The sequence below is a fragment of the Heptranchias perlo genome, chromosome 10 (assembly GCF_035084215.1).
Source record: "Heptranchias perlo isolate sHepPer1 chromosome 10, sHepPer1.hap1, whole genome shotgun sequence".
NCBI classification, from domain to species: domain Eukaryota; kingdom Metazoa; phylum Chordata; class Chondrichthyes; order Hexanchiformes; family Hexanchidae; genus Heptranchias; species Heptranchias perlo.
Genome location: NC_090334.1, coordinates 51,004,280 through 51,019,748, shown reverse-complemented (window position 1 = coordinate 51,019,748; position 15,469 = coordinate 51,004,280). Strand labels below are relative to the sequence as shown.

The 15,469-nt window shown below is 39.9% G+C and overlaps 1 protein-coding gene across 1 annotated transcript in view; it reads left to right on the top strand.

The window, feature by feature from the left end:
- The window catches only part of tdrd9 (tudor domain containing 9), a 95,302-nt gene that overhangs the window by 18,536 nt on the left and 61,297 nt on the right, over positions 1 to 15,469 (top strand). Inside the window, exons 2-5 of the mRNA XM_067991721.1 lie at positions 5,004 to 5,113; positions 6,366 to 6,520; positions 10,296 to 10,517; positions 15,288 to 15,410. Coding sequence (XP_067847822.1) covers positions 5,004 to 5,113; positions 6,366 to 6,520; positions 10,296 to 10,517; positions 15,288 to 15,410 — 610 coding nt within the window. The remainder of the gene's footprint in view (positions 1 to 5,003; positions 5,114 to 6,365; positions 6,521 to 10,295; positions 10,518 to 15,287; positions 15,411 to 15,469) is intronic.

The following is a 15,469-nucleotide window of genomic DNA, read 5'->3' as shown; positions in this document are numbered from 1 at the left end:
AATTTTAAATAGGGCTCACGGTCTTTTGAAAATTCCAAACTCAACCTTAAATCAACTTTAAAGTACTGCAGTACAAAGGGATCTGGGGGTCCTAGTGCAAGAAAATGAAAAAGTTAGTATGCAGGTGCAGCAGGTGATCAAGAAGGCCAATGGAATGTTGGCTTTTATTGCTAGGGGGATAGAGTATAAAAACAGGGAGGTATTGCTGCAGTTATATAGGGTATTGGTGAGACCGCACCTGGAATACTGCATACAGTTTTGGTGTCTATACTTAAGAAAAGACATACTTGCTCTCGAGGCAGTACAAAGAAGGTTCACTCGGTTAATCCCGGGGATGAGGGGGCGGACATATGAGGAGAGGTTGAGTAGATTGGGACTCTACTCATTGGAGTTCAGAAGAATGAGAGGCGATCTTATTGAAACATATAAGATTGTGAAGGGGCTTGATCGGGTGGATGCGGTAAGGATGTTCCCAAGGATGGGTGAAACTAGAACGAGGGGGCATAATCTTAGAATAAGGGGCTGCTCCTTCAAAACTGAGATGAGGGGAAACTTCTTCACTCAGAGGGTAGTAGGTCTGTGGAATTTGCTGCCCCAGGAAGCTGTGGCAGCTACATCATTGAATAAATTTAAAACAGAAATAGACAGTTTCCTAGAAGTCAAAGGAATTAGTGGTTACGGGGAGCGGGCAGGTTAGGATCAGATCAGCCATGATCTTATTAAATGGCGGAGCAGGCTCGAAGGGCCGATTGGCCTACTCCTGCTCCTATTTCTTATGTTCTTAACCTTCCCTTCTAATTCAGATCTCGATACGTAGAATCATGGTTATTCTTAAATGTATCCTTTTTACATATCTTTCTCATGGTTGGGTATCTGATAGTGCAACTAGTGCTCCCAGATAAGTCTGTCCAAAGGTTTATACAGAAACAGTACAACCTCTTTAAATTTGTACTCCAACCCTATGTTCATGTAACCCAACACCTTTTATTTACCTTCTTAATTGCAATCAAACACTGTGCTGATGGTCTCAGATTTATCCAAGAATAAGCCCTAAATCTGATTAGCACATTATACCACTGTTCTATTCAACACATACTCCCTGTTTTGGTTATTAGCCTTTAAACTTGAATTCAGCAAAGGAGGACAAAGAGATTGATTGATTGATTAAGAGGGGAAAAATAGAGTATGAGAGTAAATTAGCAGGGAACATAAAAACTGACTGTAAAAGCTTCTATAAATATGTCAAGTGAAAAAGATGAGTGAAGACAAATGTAGGTCCCTTACAGTCAAAAATGGGGGAAATTATAATGGGGAACAAAGAAATGGCAGAACAATTAAACACATACTTTGGTTCTGTCTTCACAAAGGAGGACACAAATAACCTCCCAGATATGCTAGGGAACCAAGGAACTAGTGAGAGGGAGGAACTGAAGGAAACTAGTATTAGTAAAAAAAAAGTGCTAAGGAAATTAATGGGGCTAAAGGCTGTCAAATCCCCAGGGAGTACTAAAGGAAGTGGCCCTGGAAATAGTGGATGCATTGGTGATCATCTTCCAAAATTCTATAGACTCTGGAACAGTTCCTACAGATTGGAAGGTGGCAAATGTAGCCCCACTATTTAAAAAAGGAGGGAGAGAAAAAACAGAATTACAGACCAGTTAGCCTAACATAAGTAGTGGGGAAAATGTTGGAGTCTATTATAAAAGATGTGATAACAGAACACTTGGGGGCATTAACGGGATTGGACAAAGTCAACATGGGTTTATGAAAGGGAAATCAAGCTGAACAAATCTACTGGAGCTTTTTGAGGATGTAACTAGTAGAATAGATAGGGGAGAACCAGTGGATGTGGTGTATTTGGATTTTCAGAAGGCTTTTGATAAGGTCCCACACGAGGTTAGTGTGCAAAATTAAAGCACATGGGATTGGGGGGATTATACTGGCATGGATTGAGAATTGGTTGACAGACAGGAAACAGAGAGTAGGAATAAACGGGTCTTTTTCTGGGTGGCAGGCAGTGACTAGTGGTGTACTGCAGGGATTTGTGCTTGGGCCCCAGCTATTCACAATATATATCAATGAGGGAACGGAATGTAACATTTCCAAGTTTGCAGACGACACAAAGCTGGGGTGGAATATGAGCTGGGAGGAGGATGCAAAGAGGCTCCAATGTGATTTAGACAAGTTGGGTGAGTGGGCAAGAACATGGCAGATGCAGTGTAACGTGGATAAATGTGAGGTTATCCACTTTGGTTGTAAAAACAGAAAGGCAGATTATTGTCTGAATGGTGATAGATTTGGAAAAGGGGAGGTGCAACGAGACCTGGGTGTCCTTGTACACCAGTCGCTGAAAGCGAGCATTCAGGTGCAGCAAACAGTTAGGAAGGCGAATGGTATGTTGGCCTTCATTGCAAGAGGATTTGAGTACAGGAGCAGGGATGTCTTACTGGAGTTATACAGGGCCTTGGTGAGACCACGTCTGGAGTATTGTGTGCAGTTTTGGCCTCCTTATCTGAGGAAGGATGTCCTTGCCATGGAGGGAGTGCAACAAAGGTTTACCAGACTGATTCCTGGGATGGCAGGACTGACGTATGAGGAGAGATTGGGTCGACTAGGCCTATATTCACTGGAGTTTAGAAGAATGAGAGATGATCTCATCGAAACATATAAAATTCTAACAGGACTAGACAGACTAGATGCAGGGAGGATGTTCCCGATGGCTGGGGAGTCCAGAACCAGGGGTCACAGTCTCAGGATACGGGGTATGCCATTTAGAACTGAGATGAGGAGAAATTTCTTCACTCAGAGGGTGGTGAACCCATGGAATTCTCTTCCCCAGAAGGCAGTGGAGGCCAAGTCATTAGATGTATTCAAGAAGGAGATAGATATTTCTTAATGCTGAAGGGATCAAGGGATATGGGGAAAAAGCAGGAACAGGGTACTGAGTTAGACGATCAGCTGTGATCATTTTGAATGGCGGAGCAGGCCCGAAGGGCCGAATGGCCTACTCTTGCTCCTATTTTCTATGTTTCTATACTTAATAAGCATAAAATAATCACATTGAATTTCATCTCAGCTATAAGTCTGGTTATCTAAAATATCTAAATCTGACAGCACTGTTGCTCATTATTTGGCCTGCCTTGTGTTCTAACGTCATCTGAAAATCTGAAGGTTTTGTTTACTATGCCCTTGTCCAAGTTACGAATTTTATATTAAAAATAGCAAAGATTCCAAGTGTGACCACCGGGGCATTCTGAGAATCTCAATAAATTCTTTCCGTTTCTGTGGTGGTGGTGGTTTGAACTATTAGACTTGTGACCCTCGGGTGTTGTTGCTGCCAGTGACTTAATATCTGAAGATTTCCATTATTATACAACAGGACTGTGATACTTGGAGTTTTGTTTTCTTAATTGTCTAAATAAAATATACGAGTAAGTCTCCCGTTGAATTGCTCAAAGATAGTCTGGACGGAGTATGGTATCTGCTACTAATCGTGGATCTACTGGAGTCTAAATGTGATGGTGGTTTTCTCATCTTTTCAATGCATCAAATTTACTAAAGCAGTTTAATGCATGACTGACATGAGGTTAAAAAATACTACGTACTTTACTGATGCTAAAAGATATGGACCACAAAATATTTGTAATACCTCTTTACAAGTAACTCTGTTGTTGAATGGCCTACTCCTGTTCCTATGTTTCCTCTCTTGGTCCCAGTTGTTTGCATTTGCATTATAACTTTTTTTTGCTCTACCTCTCCCCTTAAATATATAGTATTGCCCAAACTGTACTTTTTCTCAATTCCATTTCCCCCCCCCGCCCCCCCCACCATGCTTCCCATGGTGGGTTTGTAGTTCTCGCTGAAGCTATTGTTGGTGTAGCACTGCCCAGGGAGGCCTTTCCCCCACTGTTGAGTTGCTAATTAGCAGCTGAGACAGCTGGTTGTTTGCCATGGTCTTGGCCTAGCTGGCTTACTTCAGCTACAATGTCCAGAGTAAGCATCAAAGCACCTCAAAAACATCTCCCTCTATCCCTGGTGGAACAGGAGAACCCTTCTGTGACTCAAAACTTCTCCCAAAAAAAGCACCATTAGGTCAGAATTTCTATTCAGTGACTTCAACTATATAAAACATTGGAGAATTTTTTTTTCTATAGCGTACACCTCACCATTGTTGCTTGTAAATTATGTGCCTGGTTGTTATGGTGCATTCTAAGTTTTGTAGCTGCACAGGAGCAGGGTAAAAACTGCCACTTCCATGATGCATCTGCCTCTTGCACGTGCAGAATTTCTTCACAGCAATTGAGATTGTAATTACCGTAGACCCAGATGAAATTTCTTACTCGAGTTCCAGACTGAAGTGCTGGACTATGTTGGGGAAAATTCATGCAGGCAGTTCCAATATTAAAGAACCAATTTCATGCATAGGTTTTTGGTGATTTTTATAACTTTATGTCCTATTATAAATCTTAATTTTTAGCTATATACACTGACCTGAGTAAGGAGGAAGACTGACAGCTGAAAAGAATGTGAAGAAATGATTTACACAGTCGGTTTTGTGGTACTTGCTGGTTTGTGAGTGGTAGCTTTGGGGAAAAAATTTCAGGATTGGTTTGTTTGTTTTTTTTCTTTGAACTCATTCCTTATTATGTTTTTTGCTAATATTTGTCAACAGGTATTTGGTAAAAATATTTCAGCCAATCATGATCTTTTTGCTCTCTGATGTGTGACACATTACAGGTGTGCCGTCTGAAGATTAATGTTTTTGAGATGTGAAGCTTCTCAGGCCACACGTGCAGATGTGACAGCTTTGAACAGTGTGATGCAATGTATGTACTCAAGACTAGTTATAACTTACACATAAATCAAATGTGTCTGTTATAATATGCTTATGTGCAGTAACTAGCGATGTTTAGACACGTGTCCGTCTAGAAGTTTAAATTAAGAACGACAAAGTTACAGTTGGAAGAAGTATTTGAGCATCAGCAACTTTTTTTTTGTTTCAGCTGTGAATTAGAAGAGCAGATGACCAAGGTCGAATATGGAAACAACTCGAGAGATCAAAAGGAGCAAGAATTTGTACCAACCCCTTACTGGGAGGCTCGTCCTGAAGCAGGTGCGATGGAAATGGATTGTGTAACTGACAAAACATCTGACAAATAAGAGATTGGGGTGGATTGCACTTCAAGTTAGCAGCGCTACAGTAAACCTGCATTATCTCAACCAAAATAGTAGCTGATGCAGGCGATCCCACTCTTTATACGGAGTCCTAGATTGCACAATGTGTACTTGGGAAAAGTGCTCAGCAGCTACGTGGCAGCCAGAACATTTACAATACTTGTCAAAACAAAATCAACAAAATTGAAACCTAAGAATATTTTAATTTGACATCTATAAGCAATTCATTATCCTACCTGGATCATAGATCCAGACTGATCTGCAAATAAATATTAAGTGTCTCCGATCCAAACTTGCATAGAAAGCACCAATTACATTGTAGTGTCCACATGCTCCTCTCTTTTTCCTCCCCCCTCCCCCTGCCCCCCCCTCCCCTTTTGAGCATAATGCTATACTTTGCAAAACAAAGATAGATGGCTGCTGGAAAAATCCCTGTAAATATTGCAAAATTAAGCAGAATTAATTTGAAATCCCTGAACTTTGAATCTATATCTTAATTATATTAAAAATCTTGAATCTGCATTTACTACTTGTCTATAAAACCTAATTTCCTGTTATCAAGTTTGTCACACTTTCGTGTCAGTTTGCCATTATAAATTCCTATGTTCACATTTAAATTTAAAACTGCCTACAAAAATTTTTCATGCTGTAATTACACCCTCCTGCCAGTGGTGGCATTATAGAATCTCTTATGTTGCTAAGTTTCAGCACCATTTGTTGCACTGTCGAGACTGTGTTCTGTTTCCAGGTACTGAGTTACAGTTTTACTTTCTCCTCAATCTGAATATCGGACGGGGCATATAACTGGCGGCAGATGCGATATCGCCCATTTTGCATCCCCGCACAAGCCAGATTTCACCCCCAATGCCTCCAGAATTAATTTAAACAAAGATTGTCTGAAATTGATTCTTTGCAGTTTTCTGTTTTTATTATGGTCAATTGCTGTTTGGTTTTATATTTCTAATTATTATGTATAATTTAGATCTTTGGTGAGTAATAGTATGGTGTCCATATATTAAGTAAGAAAAGGCTGACATCACTAATATTTAATCATACTTTACATTAAATTTGACCTGCATTTTGAATCTGATATTAAAGCACAAACAGGTTTAATATGTTTACATTTATGCAAATTTCCTTCGAAAATAGGGAAGTTTTTAAAAAAAACTAAACATTTCAATGTGTTCCAGATGCAGACAGCAGCTTGTTGGAAAAGGTTGATGACCTTCCTAGCACTTCCCATCTGACCTCAAGACCTATTCTTTCCACTTTAAAGACAATATATAACACAGAAGTGGCAAACTACAGATACCCAGAACTGCCAATTACTAAATATAGGGAACAGGTAGGAATGCTCTTCAGTTTGTGCTAGCTATTTCAGTTACTGTGCCATAAGGAAATGTTGTTGAACACATGGAGAAGCAGGTATAATTACAAACAAGACTTTGTTGTCAGCTACATTTTTTGCAAGACCATAAAATTCACCAGTCTTTTATGCAGCATCTTCTTGCAAATAAAAGCCAAAATACTGAGTATTCTGATTTCAAAACTGTTATAACTGAGTGGATGTTATTCCTAGGTTTAGTTGTGTGTATTGTACTGATCTCATTGCTCACTGATGCAAATAGATTATGTGACTTTGATACTGAATTATTGGAGTTCTTCAGGAAAGGCCCATAATTTGTGAGTTGGCTTGGTAGATTTCATACTGCAACGTCCTGTTCCATTCTTGGTGTTGGTTTTAAACATGTTGTGCAACTTGTAGTTATAGATATTTGATAATTTGGCTGCCATTGTACCATTGTTTAAATGTAGAATGATTGGCAGTAGCACACAAGGGTATAGCTTGATCGAGTGTTTAGATGTTGTAAATTATAAATCAAGTACAAGTGACTTATAAATATTGGCAGATTGAAGAACTCAGTTTAAACTTATTGTGGTAGAAATAAAAGAATGTACATACTACTTTAGGTGGTACAGCTAATGTGATATAGTTAGTAAAGGTAGCAGTTCTTTTCATTTTCCATAAAGTGCTGCTCCACTTTTGTAAAGGACTGTTGCTAAGAATCACATCAGAAAGCACAAGCCTAGCTCACAGCAGTTTGTATTGACATAGAGCTAGTGCTCTTAAGAATAAGTGAATTTGACTGTTCGCTTGTTTAAGCATTATCTTGTGAATCCTGCGTTGTCCGTATTATAGCTCCATTAGCAGCTCTGTGCACCTGTTCTGCAATCTGTAAATAAAGCAGCTCTTTCTATTCTTTAGGATTAATTTCATCTTAATTTTGTGTACCCGTTACAGGGGGTAGGAGATTTTTTTTTAAACTAAATTTTACACCATTAAACCTAACTGCCCTGACAACCCTACAGTAGTGAAAGCTGCAAGTGGTGTAAATGTGTGTTGTATGTAAATTATATAGTGGATACATACAAATATGCTGTTAACCAGATTTTGCTCTAGAAAATATAGAAATTGCAATACAGGATGATTTTTCAACACATATATATATATATATATATATATACACACACATAAAACTGAACAGTACTTCATTGAACTATATCCCATATGGATTTCAGATGATATTGGGATCCATACCGATTAATGTCAATTCTTCCTGACATCTATATGCATACGAAAATTGCTATAAATTTTGGGTCTGTGCTCGATATTCTTGGGTTCAGTGTCACCGATCACTCCAGTAAATGGACTTTGTTATCCCCCTGTGATTTGCACAGCACCCTTATTGCCCGTTATCTAGTTCAACAATAGCGTGACTCGGAGGTGGTAACAACAAGACCCCTTGTACTGTGCACCAGATACTGCGATCTTGCATGTGCCTCCACTTGTTTTATTTTTTGGAAAATGAACTGAAGAGTACTTAGTGAGACATCAATTGTTAACCTACAAATTGGTTTATTTTACGTGAATGAACAGAATAATGTTCTCCCACTGACCTTCACCCAATTCTTATCGCTCTTCATAATGTCAAAAATGATAAATTATGCAAACTTTGGCCTTGCTATGGGCCTGCCTTACTTTACTAGTTGGTATCGCTGACTGACTGCCAGTCAACTTTAGAAAGAGAGTCTTTGCTTTGCTCGTTATTCCAGACTTGAAACTCCCGCAGGCAGTCCTTTTCTACAGAGAAAGAGGGAAGACAAAAGCTTAAACTGTGGTACTTTATCAGATGCCTTTTGAAAGTCCATAAACACATCAACCGCACTACCCTCATCAACCCTCTCCGTTACTTCATCAAAGAACTCAATCATGTTAGTCAAACACAATTTTCCTCTAATAAATCTGAGCTGACTTTCATTCATTAGCCCATACTTTTCCAAGTGCCAATTTATTTTGTCCCGGATTATTGTCCCTAAAAGTTTCCCCATCAACGACGTTAGGCTGATTAGACTGTAATTGCCGGGTTTATCCCTTCCCCTTTTTGAACAGGGGTGTAACATTTGCAATCCTCCAGTCCACCGGCACCATCCCCGTATCTAAGGAGGATTGGAAAATTGTGGCCAGAGTCTCCACAATTTCCACCCTTACTTCCTTCAGTAACCTAGGATGCAATCCATCTGGACCAGGTGACTTTTCTACTTTGAATACTGCCAATCTTTTAAGTATCTCCTCGTTAACTATTTTTATCCTATATCGCTACTACCTCCTTTACTGCTACAGTGGCAGCGTCCTCTTCTCTAGTGAAGACGGATTTCACATAATACCAATCTTTTAAAATTGAAAGTTAATTTAGCAATAAGATTACTACGATACATAGAACGTATGTGCAGAGTAGTGATAGTGTATGGAAAATTGAGCATATCCTTTTATACTTTATTTTTAGTTGTTAGAAAGTTCAATAATATTCTGTGCACTGCATGTATAAAGTGTAGTGGTTTAGACTCATAATATTGAAAATCTCTACTTGTAATTTGCCCAATAATTGCATATGAAGATTTTTTTTTAAATGCTATGGGGGGTGGGGGGAAGATTGCCTCAAAGTTTAATATGTGCAATGCAATTATAAACCCACTCTTTATAAATGGGTTTATAATTTTACTACACAAATGCACAGAGGAAATCTTGTCCCCAATATAATGAATGCAGATGGCGATAATGTGCTGCAATTTGCCTTGCACTCCTTGGGTTAAAGAAGGGCAAAGTTTGTCAGGGTTTTTGCTTCTGGTCATTATCCAATAATCCTTGGTGCCTCCCATGATCAGATAATTTGCTGATACTATAGTGACCACTTGGGCAATGTACTGGACAGGAAGCAGGCCCATAAGACAGAGCTCCAGAAAAGAAGAAATGCCTTCAGCAGGGGGGGCGGGGGGGAACTGGCATGAAGATTAGGGGGTGGGGAATGAAGGCCAAAAGAACAGTTCGAATGTTTTTAAAGTCACATAAACCATTCATTTTATGTACATCTTCATGATTTGACACAACCAACAACAATCAAAAGCTCTCAACTTGACAGGGGAGGAGGGTGCACCTTATCACAAGGTTAAAATGGAACAATAAAGAAGTAAGTGTGTGTTGTTTCACTGCTTTGTGCTGATTTCCTTACATTTTAGAACTAGCTGGTCAAATGCATAAATTTAAGGGAGAGTGGTGATTTTTGACTGACTATCTCCTTCCCTTAATTTTGGTAGAGATTACATAGGTTTCCAGTCCCAACACAGTATAACTAAGTAGGAGGTACTTTTATTTTGTATTCATTCTCGAGATGTGGGCGTCGCTGCCAATGCAGGCATTTATTGCTCACCCCGAGATGCCCTGGTTTGATGCAATTGAGTGGCTATCAAGGCAGTTCCGAGTCAGCCACATTGGTGTGGGACTGGCGTTGCATAAAGGCCAGACCAGGTCTCCGTCCCAAATGGACATTAGTGAACCAGTTTGATTTTTACGATATTCCGACAGCTGCATGGTCACTTTTACTGATACCAACTTTTTATTTGCAGATTTATTTTTTTAAACTGAATTCAAATTTTCAAACTGCCACGGATTATTAGTCTAGGCCTCTGGATTACTTGTCCAGTAACAACCACTACACTGCCATACCTGCTTGTGCACAAGTTTTTGTTATTTGTTTGTTTGAGCTTTTATTTTGTAATTACAGTTGGTTGATCTCGTTGAAAATAATTCAGTCGTCATCATCCGAGGCGCTACTGGTAGCGGTAAAAGTACACAACTACCTCAATATATTCTTGATTACTACTTAAAGAAACCTGCATTCTGCAATATTGTAGTAACACAGCCACGGAAAATTGGAGCAATCAGTATTGCACGTTGGATCTGCAAAGAACGCCGTTTGTCTATAGGAGGCTTGGTTGGGTATCAGGTATGTTAATGTTTCTGGCACTCACTGTCAAGATTACATTGTACTTTGTAGTTTTACTATTTTCAAGTTTTCTTAGAAAATGATCTTTTGAAACTCTGTTCTGTGTCTGATTAAAGTTTACTACTTATGTATAAAAGGCGTTGAATTTGTTTTTTTTTAATTACTCGCCTTACTACCCATGCTGCTGAAAGTATTTGAATTGATCTTGTCCATTTTTGTGAAAAATAACATGAAAACTTCAAGAATGTACAAATTTACTTAACACCATTTTCTAAAGGAGAGTTTATTTCAAAAATCTAGTTTAGAATTAGAGCTCTTCAAGTAGAAATATGATTTTTATTAGTGGCTGTCCAGAAAAACACTGATTTGTTTTGCATAATGATGCCCAACTAGGCTGTTACTGCCAAAATTCATCTTCCCTAAAAACCTGTTTCCTACTTTGCTTATGTAGGATTGTAGACATTGTTATTTAAAAACTACATACCAGACTTCATACTATATTTACCCATGGGCTTCAAAGTTAGGATACCATACGGTTGGTGTGATGGAGAAAGGAGCCACTGTTAGCTAAAATGATATGCACCGTGTCTCTAAATATATTTTGGGCCTGTCGAAACAGACATGACTACACGTATATTTTCTAAAACCAATTTAATCTTTCTTTATGACAGACTTCAAGTACCAGCAAAGCAGCAACATGACTATAGCAGTAAGAGTTCACTGCGCTACATGCCTGCTATGGGGCAACCATAGCAACGGAACACAGTTAATAATCCTGTTCCGGGAACTATGCCAACCGCAGTTGTCTTTCTTCTGTTGAGAATTTGTTGTAGCTCCCGGTCTAGCTGTGGATTCTTTCCCTTTCTACCCTTTATTATCACTATGTGACAGCTCTGCTGTAACTCTTTTGTTTCCCAACATTTCCCACGAACTTCATCTCACTTGTCTGAACAGATGGAGCCTCTTTACTGTTGATGTCGTTGCAATTAGTACTAGTAAACATCAACTACCTTTGACCCAGTATATTCTTTCCTCTTCTGAAAGCTATTCAACTCTAGGAGCCATCCCACTTACATGCCCACAGACTCCTTTCATACATCCAACTTCAGCATTTCCAAATAGGTTACATTCCAAATGTCCCAACCATTGATTATCTATTTCAAAATATGATAGATTAAAACCACATTATTGGGCCAGAATTTATTGTAGTCATCGAACGAGCGGCACCTGACGTTCGTTAGACTTACCCTTGCCCATTTAATTTCCACGAACGTTTGCACAGCAAGTTGCTATAAGTGAACAGAAAACAATATGGCTCTGAAATTTTTCAGGAAGTGAGGCTTGCAAAACACTCAGACTGTGTTGCAGCCACCCAGTGGCCAGATTGTGTAATTACAGTGACAAGTTCACCTTTGCATAGACTTAGATAGAATTTACAGCACAGAAACAGGCCATTTGGCCAACAGGTCTTGCTGGTGCTCATGCTCCACGCGCGCCTCCTCCCGCCCTACTTCATCTAACACTATCAGCATATCCTTCTATTCCTTTCTTCCTCGTGTACTTATCTAGTTTCCCCTTAAATGTATCGATGCTATTTGCCTCAACTACTCTAAGTATAATTGTAAACAATTTTACAACACCAAGTTATAGTCCAGCAATTTTATTTTAAATTCACAAGCTTTCGGAGGCTTCCTCCTTCGTCAGGTGAACGATGTGAAAATGAAATCCTCGAAATGAAATCGCATTTATAATTCACAGAACAATGCTTGGTGAGTACAGACAGTTTTTTCAACTGCCCGTTGCCAAGGCAATCAGTGTGCAGACAGACAGGTGTTACCTGCCAGGTCTCTCAGAATATACAAATCACCAAAAAAAAAACAACAAACAAAAAAAAACAGAGATAGAGAGGTAGAAACATAGAAAAGACAGCAACTGACCCGTTATATTAAAAACAGATAACATTTGTTCGCTGGTGGGGTAACGTGTAGCGTGACATGAACCCAAGATCCCGGTTGAGGCCGTCCTCATGGGTGTGGAACTTGGCTATCAATTTCTGCTCGACGATTTTGCGTTGTCGTGTGTCTCGAAGGCCGCCTTGGAGTACGCTTACCTGAAGGTCGGTGGATGAATGTCCATGACTGCTGAAGTGTTCCCCGACTGGGAGGGAACCCTCCTGTTTGGCGATTGTTGCGCGGTGTCCGTTCATCCGTTGTCGCAGCGTCTGCATGGTCTCGCCAATGTACCATGCTCTGGGGCATCCTTTCCTGCAACGTATGAGGTAGACAACGTTGGCCGAGTCACAGGAGTATGAACCATGCACCTGGTGGGTGGTGTCCTCTCGTGTGATGGTGGTATCTGTGTCGATGATCTGGCATGTCTTGCAGAGGTTACCGTGGCAGGGTTGTGTGGTGTCGTGGACGCTGTTCTCTTGAAAGCTAGGTAATTTGCTGCGAACGATGGTCTGTTTGAGGTTGGGTGGCTGTTTAAAGGCGAGTAGTGGAGGTGTGGGGATGGCCATAGCGAGGTGTTTGTCCTCATTGATGACACGTTGAAGGCTGCGGAGAACATGGCGTAGTTTCTCCGCTCCGTGGAAGTACTGGACGACAAAGGACGACTGTACTCACCAAGCATTGTTCTGTGAATTATAAATGCGATTTCATTTCGAGGATTTCATTTTCACATCGTTCACCTGACGAAGGAGGAAGCCTCCGAAAGCTTGTGAATTTAAAATAAAATTGCTGGACTATAACTTGGTGTTGTAAAATTGTTTACAATTGTCAACCCCAGTCCATCACCGGCATCTCCACATCATGACTACTCTAAGTATAGTAGCTGCAACACAGGAGGAGGCCATTCAGCCCATCATGTATGTGCTGGCTCTTTGGAAGAGCTATCCAATTAGTCCCATGCCCCTGCTTTTTTCCCCAGAGCCCTGTAATTTTTTTCCCTTCAAGTATTTATCCAATTCCCATTTGAAAGTTACTATTGAATCTGCTTCCACCACCCTGTCAGGCAGTGCAATCCCGATCGTTACAACTCACTGCGTTTTTTAAAAAAAAAGTTTCCTCATGTCGCCTCTGGCTCTTTTGCCGATCCCCTTAAATATGTATCCTCTGGTTACTGGCCCTCCTGCCACTGGAAACAGTTTCTTCTTATTTGCTCTATCAAAACCCTTCATGATTTTGAACACCTCTATCAAATCTCCCCTTAACTTTCTCTGTTCTAATGAGAACAACCCCAGATTCTCTAGTCTCTCCACGCAACTGAAGTCTTTTCATCCCTAGTACCATTCTAGTAAACCTCTTCTGCACCTTTTCTAAGGTCTTGACATCCTTCCTATAGTGTAGTGCCCAGAATTGGACACAATACTCTAGCTGAGGCCTAACCAGTGTTTTTGTAAAAGTTTAGCATAACTTCCTTGCTTTTGTACTCTCTGCCTCTATTAATAAAGCTCAGGATCCCATATGCCTTTTTAACAGCCTTCTCAACTTCTGCCACTTTCAAACATTTGTGGATGTGAACCTCCAGGTCTCTGTGTTCTTGCACCCCCTTTAAAATTGTACCATTTAGTTTATATTGCCTCTCCTCATTCTTCATATTGATCTGCCATGTGTCTGCTCATTTCACCAGTCTGTCACTATCCTCCACATTGTTTACTACATTTGAGTTTCGTATCATCTGTTTAAACAAAAAACTTTGAAATTATACCCTCTATACCCAAGTCCAGGTTATTAATATATATCAAAAAGAGCAGTGGTCCTAATACTGACCCCTTGGGAATACCATTCTATACTTCCCTCTGGTGTGAAAAACTACCATTCACCACTACACTCTGCTTTCTGTCCCTTAGCCAATTTTGTATCCACACTGCCATTGTCCCTTTAATCCCATTTTGCTAACAAGCCTATTATGTGGTACTTTATCAAATGCCTTTTGAAAGTCCATATACACAACATCAACCGCACTACCCTCATCAACCCTCACCATTACTTCATCATGTGGTAGCAAGTTCCACATTCTAACCATTCTGGGTAGACGTTTCTCCTGAATTCCTTATTGGATTTATTCGGGACTATCTTGTATTTATGACCCATAGTTTTGGACTCCTCCTCCTCCTCCTCCTCCTCCTCCTCCCCCCCCCCCCCCCCCCGCCCCCCCGAGAAGTAGAAACATCTTCTCTATGTCTACCCTATCAGATCCCTTCATAATTTTAAAGATTGCTTTTAGGTCATCCCTCAGCACTCTCTCTTTTCTAGAGAAAAGAGCTCCAGCTTGTTCAGTCTTTCCTAATAGTTATTATCTCTCAGTTCTGGTATCATCCTTGTCGGTCTTTGCACCTTCTCCAGTGCCTTTATATCCTTTTTGTAATATGGAGACCAGAACTGTGCACAGTACTCTTAAGTGTGGTCTAACCAAGGTTGTCTATAAGTTTAACATAACTTCTCTGTTTTTCAATTCTAGTTTACCTTGGCGAAACCCATATTAAATGCGGACATAGGAAATTATATTGGGGTGGGGGGTGGGGGGGACAAAGTTGCTGTAAAATGTGTGACAAAAATGTGGCAACAGGAGGTCCAGTGGCACAGACACACAGTATTTGCAGCGATATGGTTTTTAATAAAATTTGGATGTATCTTTGAGTTAACATACAATAGGATAATCTAAATGCTAGATATCAGTTAATGTAAAGCAATTATTTTGCTACAATAATCCTAATGTCTTATTATTTTCAATAATTTGATTCGTATTTGTTTTTGTTCTTGAAATAAGGTTGGATTAGAAAAAGAAGTTGGTACGGACACACAACTAACTTATGCGACAACAGGAGTTCTACTTCAAAAAATTGTCAATGCAAAATGCCTGACTGAATTTACGCACATCTTCATTGATGAAGTAGGGTATTTCTCATCAAGTAAATGTTGAAGCATGAAATTATATTATACTGTGTGCAT